We start from the raw sequence: 9862 nt of genomic DNA, 5'->3' as shown, positions 1-9862 counted from the left end.
ACAGATTCACCCTGGAGAAGGTTAAACCAGGCTACTCCTTGGAGGCAAGGATTCTGGGGCTTCGTCTGACATACTTTGGACATGTTGTAAGGAGGGAGAGGTCCTTGGAGAGGGACATCATGCTTGGGATGGTGGAGGGATGGCGTAGAAGGGGAAGACCTTCTATAAGGTGGATTGATTCAGTGACTGGGGTAATCGGGATGGGTGTGTCAGAGGCAGTGAGATTGGCACAGGATAGAGGAGGGTTCAGGGCTGTTGTACATGGGGTTGATATGAGTCGCAAGCGACTCGACGGCACATAACAACTTTTGGTGTATAGCTTTTGAACTCAGTGGAGGATAAACTACCAGTTGGTCTTGATTTGATGGAATGAATGTTATTTATTTTTCTGCTTGGTCTTTTTTAATTAATGAGAATGACAGAGGAAGAATAGATGCCTTTGAGTTGTGGTGTTGGAGAGGAGTTACTGAATATTGCATGGACTGCCAAAAGAACAAGCAAGTATGCCTGGGAGAAAGTGTCACCAGTGCACTCCTTACAGACAAAATTGGTAAAGCGTCCTTTTACATATTCTGGGCATATTTTTAGGAGGGACTAGTCCTTGGAAAAAGATAATGCTTGGAAAGGTGGAGGTCAATGAAAGAGAAGAAGACCCTTAACAAGGTAGACTGGCACAGTGGCAATAATAATGGGCTTGGCTATATCAGAAATGATGAGAGTGGAACAGGAGAGAGCAAAATTTAGATAGATCCATTGTTCTTAGAGTTGTTATGACTAATAGTTGACTCAACCGCAACTAACAACTACTACAACAGCATAAAGACTCAAATTTTCTTGTTACTTGTTCTCACACATGTGGGAAAGAGTCTAATGTTGTCTCTCAATATTTCAACACCATATTTTAGTTTATATCACCTATCATTTATTAACCATGTATACTACTGAATTTAATCACAGTCTTAATTATTTAACTAACATATTTTTATTTTCTAGAATCCTAATGTGTTCCTTTTTATTTACAGACTGTAATTCATTCAGTAGGGCTTTTAACTTTTCAAGTGATTGAAGATGAAACTCAAATATCGGCAAGGAGATCTGCAATAATTTTTCTTTTCTGAGAAAGTAATATAATTGTTATTTTCACTTGCTTTTACATTTATTCCAGTACATGGAAACCTAGTAAGTAAAGAGTAGAACAATATCTGATATGATGTCGGAGTTGTGACCTTTCAGGAACAAATAGCCCCACTTGTTTGGGTAGATTTGAACTGTCAACCTTGGTTAGTAGTCCTGAACCCAAGCATTGGTATCACTTAAGGACGCTTAGGAAGCATATCATAAGCCTAAATTTAAGAGAGAAGATGCTGGCACATCTTTATTACACTGTTTTATTTAGAGGGGAATAACTAGAGGCAGTAACTGTGGGAGCTTCGATAACACTAATTTTACAAGCAGCTCAGCAGAATTTGAAAGTAGCAGCCCTTGAAGTCCTCATCTGTCAAGCTGTGACCACGGGGGAAAAAAAAAGAAACATGTAATGATTCTTTCCTGATTCTGTTGAAGCTGATGTGGGTACTACAAAGTGACTGAGGGAAACTCCAAAGACAAAATGCAAAATGCAGTACCTAGATGGATGGCTTCAGGAAACATTTGAAAGAAATAATCCTATCACAAGTACTTGTTAAGTTCTTATCACCAGATATTTATATCTTAATACCAAATATTTTAATTAGCAACTATTCCAGAGATACCATTGACTGCCCTTTAAAGCTCTAAGTCAGATTCTTTTTTTCTTTTTTTTTTAAATCTATTATATATTTCTGTCATCACAGGAGACTAGAGTGAGGGCTACATGGTGGAGGGGACCTGGGGGAGGGTTAGTAAAACAATGAAAGAATCTTTTCTTTTACTTTTCCATAATTTTTGACTCATGTTCTTATAATTTGTTAGTCAAATTTGTGTCTTCTAGGTTGCAACATCCCCATGATACATCTTCAAGGATATGAACATGTACGGCCAAGCACAATCAATAAGAGTGCATCTAAATTCCAAAATCAATCTCCATAATAGTCTATGTGTTTCCTACTGCCAAAGGGGCCCTTTAGAGTAGTGAGAGAAGATCTTCACCCTGAAACCCACAGCGTCCCTTTTCAGCAGGAAGTAGCTAAGAGAATACGCCATCCCCTTTTCCTTATGACTCAGGGTGAAGTCTCTCTCAGGGAGGAGTGATAGGGAATGGCAAAGGACACACTGACAAAGAAGATTAATCAGAACTGGCTTTGACAAGCACTGTGGCATTTGGACAAGAACAAATTGGGAGGAGGGTAGAGAGAATAGTGCAACAATGAATGAATGGAAACCCAAAATCTCTGTAAATGTGTATGAAAATTAATAAAATATAATTCTAGAAAAAATCTGTTATGCCTAAAGAACAAATGAAAGGCAGCAACAATCAGGTCAAATGCAAATTCTTCTGTCTGAGACACATATCTGAAAAAAGAAAAAAGAAAACACACCAAATTTAACTTTGTTAGTATTTTACTTTGAATATGCACTTAGAGCAAAACCACAGTGGGGATGACTGAGTCTAACATCCACGAAGAAGAACTTTCCCCATCAACATCCATAATATAAAACTGATCCCTACTAGACCAGAAATGTTCCCTCCTCACGTTTTTGCGTTTACTTCCTCTAATTGATAAGTCCAAAATGTGTTGCAAATGGTCATATGGATTTCACAGATCTCAACTCACTCACATTTGGGAGCTTTATTAAGCAAACAGGTTTAGAGGGGAAGAAGGCAAAGGATGTTACAGTGAAAATCCAGATTCATTCCAGGAAACAAATGCAAGAAGCAGAAACAAATGCAAGAAGCCCCTGCAGTAGCAACTTCTCTTCAGCAAGTAACACCTCTGCCTCTAGTTTAATCTGAAGAACCGAGGCCCTAGTTCAAGGGCTCTCTCTGGCCATGGTTCCATCATAAGGGCTATGGTCCTGTTTCCATTTGGCTCCATCAGGCTGTGTTCGGCAACACTCTCAGCTCTGCCTGGCTGGCTTTTCCTCTTGCTGCTTATGTTAAATATGCTGATCCATAGTTAAGGCAGCTGGAGACCACTCCCTCAGAGGAGTAGGGGTGACAGATGATCCTTAAATGTTCATTCTACTGATGGAACTTAATCATCAAAGGTTACTTTACATTAACCACCTAGCCATCTTGTCAGATCTAAGGCAATGAATAGAAAAGTTAGTCTTTAAAATTCTAATATGACAAAGTATAAGCAAAAAAAAAAAAAAGGTGATTCTCTTTTAAGCATTAGGTGATTCTCTTTTAAGTATTATAAGCAGCGTTCCTAAATGAGAATTGTGAAGCATAAATTTGGGCTTTGAGCGTACTGATAGACCTTAGGAAATCTGTTGTTGTTATTTGCCATTAAGTAGAAAGATTCACAGCTGACTATCCAGTGAGTTTTCAAAGGCAGTAAATTGCACAGGAGGAGATTATTGACCTGTTTCCTTCTGAGCAGGTTCAAAACGTGTGATTTTGTGATTTCAGCACAGCTTCTTCCTTTTTGACCACCAGTTTAGAAACATAAAATGTCTATATTAAAAAGCACTGAGAATTTACCATCAAGCCAACCATGACTCATGGAGACCACATGCCCAGCAGACCTGAACCCTGGCTATCCTGAACCGTTCTTAGCTTCTTTGATGTACCCAAACCACTTGCCACAGTCCATGTCAATCCATTCTATTCAGAATCTTTCTTTGTTGATTTTCTCCCTTTCTGAGTATGATGTCCTTTTCCAAGAACTGGTTTCTCCTAGAAACATGCTCAATGTACTCAACATAAAGTTTAATCATTCTTGCCTTAGGTTTTTGTTGGGTTTTGTTGTTGTTGTTGTTTTGTTTTGTTTTTTAATGTTACATTCTTTACTGGTATTGCTGGTTCTCTCAGCACCTTGGAGAGAGTTTTGACATTCAGTTTCTCTTATGTAACACATCTAAATTGATTTTTTGACAGTTATTGTCTTTTATTGCTTGATTATTCATTTGATCAAAGCAAGATTAAATAGGTGTCCATTTTAATATTTTCTCTATCAATCATAATGTTGCCTATATACCCATTGTTGTTGTTGTTATATGCCGTCGAGTTGCAGGCAACTCATAACGACCCTATGAAGGAGAGTCCTCGATGCTTGGGTGCCTTTCATCCTTTCTCCAGGTTCATAGGGTTTCCAGAGGCAAGCTATTATGGAAGTGGATGTGACTAGTCCTTCCAAATGTACCCAGTAGTGAAGATTTTTTGTTTAGTGAAGATATTTTGTTTACCTTAGGGGGGGGAATCTCTCAAGCTCTGATGAGGAAGTTCTAATTAGTAAAGGATTAGCCATATTTTGGTAGGAAAGAAAGTAAATTTGTAAGATAGGTTCTATATTGTACAATATTATAGTTCCCTTCATTTCAAACATAATAGAAACACTTTCATTGTATTTCATTCATCCTCCTTCTTTGTATGACCCTGTAATATTACTCTCTTCCCAGCATCAGCGTCTCTGTCCCCTTCTCTTTCCTCTTTGTATAATCCGCACACATCTTATTGATTTAACTTCTGGTTTTACAATAAAAGTCTTATTTATTATTTGTAAGAATAAATTTCTTATGTGCCCATAAGATTTTGTTGATTGTATTTTGTGAGTTTGATAAAATTAGGACAATATTCCACATAGGAGAACAAGGGTGGACAGAGTTTAATTATGAGAAATTAACTGCTCGTAGAGTTGGAGTCTGAAAATCAAAAGGGCTGAACTTGCTAGACTTTTTTTTCCTTAATCTTTTCATAGGCATTTGATGAAATTTAATATGTTGTATTTTATTTTCATCCACTTCCAAATAGCTTTTTTTTTTTTTTTTACTTTTACTTTTTTAGCCTACAGCATCCGGTCTTCCCAGGCAGTCTCCCATCCAAGTACTAACCAGGCCCGACCCTGCTTAGCTTCCGAGATCAGACGAGATCGGGCGCGTTCAGGGTGGTATGGCTGTAGACTCCAAATAGCTTTTAATTTAAATTTTTGCTTTTATTTATGAGTTACTAATAAATTTTTTATAAATATTTTAGATTTATTTAAGGAGACATTTTTTAAGCTGAAGGAACTAAAGAACAAATTCAAGTTTCGAGTTGCAAAACTTAAGGATGCTATGGTCAGAATATTAAATTATCCATGAAGCATTAAAAGAAGATTGAAGGAGTATACACAGTCAATGTACCAAAACAAATTGACTGACACTGAACAATTTACTGAAATAACATATGATCAAGAGACAATGAAAATGAAGGAGGGTATTCAAGGTGCTCTGAAGGAATTGGCAAAAAACAAGGGCCCAGGAACTTTTGGCATAGAGATTGACATATTTGAACAAACAGATGCTGCCCTGGACATGTTCACCAGGCTGTGCCAAGAAATCTGGAAGACTTGCTACCTGATCAACTGACTGAAAGAGATCCATATTTATTCCTATGCCAATAAAGGTGATCATAAAGATAATGGAAATTATTGAACAATATCATTAATATAACACACAAGCAAAATCATGTTGAAGGTTATCAAAAACTGACTGGAAGAGTACATTAACAGAAAACTACCAGAAATACAAACTAGATTTAGAAGAGGTTGTGGCACTAGTGACATTATAGCTAATGTCAGATGTTTTTTGACTGAAAGAAAAGAATGCTGGAAGAATGTCTATCTGTGCTTCATTGACTGTGCAAAGGCAATTGACTGCATAGATCACAAGTCATGGTTAACCTTGAGAATGGGAATCCCAGGAGACTTGACTGCACTTAAGCAAAACTTACACTTGGACCAGGAAGCAGTCCTCAGAATAAAGCAGGGAAACATTGCATAGTTCTAAATTAGGAAAAGAGTGCATCAAGGATGGTCCTGTCTCCCTACCTTTTTAATATATATGAAGAACAAGTAATTTGAAAGGCTGGATGGAGTTTATGAGGAGGAGTGTGGCATCAAGATTAGAGGAAAACTGATCAACAACCTACATTATGCAGATGATACAACCTTGCTTGTCAAAACTGAGGAGAACCTGAAACATTTGCTGCAGAAGGTCAAGGACTGTACTCTTCAATATGAATTGAAGCTTAATCTCAAAAAGACAAAGATTCTAGCCACTTGACCAAGTGGCAGCATCAAGATAAATGGAGAAGAAATTGAGGTTTGTTAACACTTTCAGCTTTCTAGACTTCACAATCAACACTCTTGGCACCAGCAGTCAGGATCAAAAGATGAATTGTATTGGAGAAGGATCTCTCCAGAGTGTTCAAGAGCAATAAGGTCAGTCTAGAGACTAAGATGTGCCTGCTCCAGGTCATGATCTTTGAAATTACATCCTATGCATTAAAGAGCTGGACAATGACTAAGGATGGCAGAAGAATTGATGCCTTTGAGTTATGGTGCTTGAGAAGAGTATTGAACATACCATGGACTGCCAGAGAACAAATGGGTCTGTCTAAGAGACGATGAAATCAAGGTTTCCCTTGGAGGCTAGGATTTTGAAGTTCTGTCTTAACAAGCTTTGGGCATGTGGTCAAGAGAGACAAGACCTGGGAGAAAAGCATTGTGTTTGGAAAGGTGGAGGGCCAGTGCAGGAGAGGAAGACTCTGGATGATATGAATTGATACAATAACTGGGGCAATGGAATTACATGTGGCAGAGTCAGTGACACTGGCTCAGGGTAGAGCAGGGTTCCTAGCTATTGTACATAGACATAGGATCTTTATGAGAAGCAAGCAACTCAATGGCACATAACAATAACAATGATAATACTCTCAAACTAAGGTTAATAAAAGATATATGAAGCCATGAAGAATAGACACGTGTTGCAAACCGCAACCCTTTACACAATGCCTGGAAGAAATGAACATAAAGGACAAAGGCACACAGAAGACAAGACGGACTGCAGCAAAGAAAAACACACACAGACGGGACAAGAAGCTGCAGCCTCGTGATGCTGTGTTTACTGAACTTTATAAGGGTCTAAGCAATGATTTCCTTTTTTAGGGTTTCTGTAGAATCATAATAAACAGTGATCCCATATCTCAGTTTCCATAGAATCTTAAAAGGTGGGTATAGAAACAATCGCGTAAGGGAAGATACACACTCCGTTCCTTATGATAGATGTTGCTTTTCACATGAAAGGAGTTGGGAGACTGAGACGACTTAAGATATATGATTTACAGGAAGAGAGACCTCCAAGTTCCCAGCCCGTTTGTAGGACAGAGGACAAAGGTTTCTCTTTAATATTAAACCAGAGAGTTACCTGTTTGCAGGCTGAACTCTCAATAACCTCGAAACTCACCGCGTGCAGGCTGGACTTCCAATAATGGCAATCGGTCCTCCTCAGACATGGATACATTATCATTTGCCATGAAAGACTTTCTGATCATAACAAGTCTAAAAGACAAAGTAGAACTGCCACATGGGATCTCTAAGTCTGTAACATTTATAGAAATACCATGCTATGCCTTTTGTTCAAAGAAAAAGCTAGTGAATACAAAGGTTACAACTTTTGGTTAATAACAGAGTGCTTAACAATTGTTCCAACACTGGCTCTTAGAGGTAGAGACTGACATAGATAAACACCACTGATATTTGCGTTCAAATGGATTCTGAGTCATAGAAACCCCATCTGTAGCGAGGCAACCGAGCTGCTGACGCAAAGATGCAGATCTTTGTGAAGACCCTGACTGGCAAGACCATCACTCTTGAGGTCGAGCCCAGTGACACCATCGAGAACGTCAAAGCCAAAATTCATGACAAGGAGGGCATCCCTCCTGACCAGCAGCGTCTGATATTTGCGGGCAAACAACTAGAGGATGGCCGTACACTCTCAGACTACAACATCCAAAAAGAGTCCACCCTGCATCTGGTGCTGCGTCTCCGTGGTAGCATTATTGAGCCTTCCTTGCGCCAGATCGCCCAGAAATATAACTGCGACAAGATGATCTGCCGCAAGTGTTATGCTCGCCTGCATCCCCGTGCTGTCAATTGCCACAAGAAGAAGTGTGGGCTCACCAACAACCTGCGCCCCAAGAAGAAGGTCAAATAAGAGCCCCCTCTTCACTGGCTCCCTTGCCTCTTGCATGTGGCCTTCTTCTGAGCCCCATGACCCTGGGCCGTCAATAAAGTCTCTTTCATTGAACTGAAAAAAAAAAAAAAAGAAACCCCATCTGTGCTGAGAAGAGAAGCTCCATTGAGTTTCAAGACTTAGTGTTCAAAGGAACTTCAGGCTTCTTCTAAAATGTCTCTGGGTGTATTTGAATTATTGATTTTTCATTGATGAGAAACTCTGATGGTACAATTATAAAAAAAAAATATTAAGGTGCTAACCAAAAGATTAATCGTTTGATCTAAGCAGCTGCTCCTTGGAAGAAAGATATAGAAATCTTCCTTTGTAAAGATTCCAGCTTTGGAAGTCCTATGTGTTAGTTCTATTCTGTTCTGTAAGTTTTCGGATTATAATTGACTCTATACCAATGGTTTTTATTATTGTTTTTGTGTGTTTGCTTTGGTTTATATATGTAACATCAGGCAGGAATGAAGGATGTGAGAAATAGCAAATAATTTTTATTTAAGTAATTTATAATATCAGATTAATTCGAAATTTGAATCTGGGTAAACCCAGGCACACAAATTGGTAACAGAGGCATAATACTATCTATAATCACTTACATGTTTCAGATTAATAATGTTCAGTAATTCCCTAATATCTATAGAATTTATTTTAAATTAATGAGAATGTTTTTCTGATTTCAACATACTACTTCAACTTTTAAACATATCTTCCTTTTCCATCTACAGAAATGTTACTTTGAAATTACAGCCTGACTGTCCATTCAGAACAGACTTCATATGACCTCATTCTTTAGTCAAAAGCTACAAAGTAAAGCATCAACTCTCTATTATTATCCTGATTCCCATAAAATTTATCTATTATATGTACCTCTTTTTTCATGTTATTAAGGTAATGTGAACCCACATATTATATTCTTGATTCAAGAATATTAAAAAATGATGAAATATCTTTCTCTGTGTAAAGTCTTTCCATATCTTTTGGCCATTTTGTAATTGTGCTGTCAGACTTTTTCTTGTGCAGGCCTTGTAGAATTCTGTAGACTTTTGATATGAAACCCTTGTCTGAAATATTATTGTCAAATGTTGTTTTCTTTTTCCTAGTCAGTAGGTTTTCCTCTTACTCTGTTAGAAAAATTTCTTGATGCACACAGGGATTTAATCTTTAGAAGGTCCAATTCCTCAATTTTATCCTGTCCAGACTATTTCTGGCAATCTGTTTATACTATAGACTACGCTGTCTAAGCTTGATTTCAGCTTTTCTCTGATGAATTTTACAGCTTTAGGCTTTACTCCAAGGTCTCTGATCTGCTTTTATTGATTTTTGTGTATGGTGTGAGATGTGGATGTTTAGATGGCTAACAGATACTTTTAGTACCAACAGACAGGAAATTAAAAGACAAATTACATTGGGAAAGTCTGCTGTCAGAGACCTCTCCAAAGTACTGAAGAGCAAAGATGTCAGTCTGGAGACTAAAGTTTGCCTGATACAGGCCTTGGTCTTTGCTATTACTTGCTATGCATCATAGAACTGGATGATGACTAGGGAACACAGAAGGAGAGTTGATGTCTTTGAGCTTTGGTGCTGGAGAAGAGTACCGAATATACCATGGACTGCTAGGAGAACAAACAAGGTTTTCCTGGAGAGGGTGAAGCCAGGCTGCTCTTTGGAGGCAAGGATTCTGAAGCTTTGTCTGACATACTTTGCATGTGTTGCAGTC

The 9862-nt window shown here is 38.2% G+C and overlaps 1 protein-coding gene across 1 annotated transcript; it reads left to right on the top strand.

The window, feature by feature from the left end:
- The first annotated feature begins 7728 nt into the window (after positions 1-7728).
- On the top strand, positions 7729-8119 carry LOC102872540 (ubiquitin-60S ribosomal protein L40-like). Its single transcript, XM_006900877.1, has one exon. It carries the CDS (start codon positions 7732-7734, stop codon positions 8116-8118), a length of 387 nt encoding a protein of 128 aa, XP_006900939.1. The 5' UTR covers positions 7729-7731; the 3' UTR covers position 8119.
- The last annotated feature ends 1743 nt before the right edge of the window (positions 8120-9862 follow it).

This window comes from Elephantulus edwardii, unplaced genomic scaffold, assembly GCF_000299155.1.
Source record: "Elephantulus edwardii isolate Elephantulus edwardi_28Jun2011 unplaced genomic scaffold, EleEdw1.0 scaffold00300, whole genome shotgun sequence".
In the NCBI taxonomy this organism is placed as follows: Eukaryota; Metazoa; Chordata; class Mammalia; order Macroscelidea; family Macroscelididae; genus Elephantulus; species Elephantulus edwardii.
This window is presented reverse-complemented; position numbering and strand designations above follow the sequence as displayed.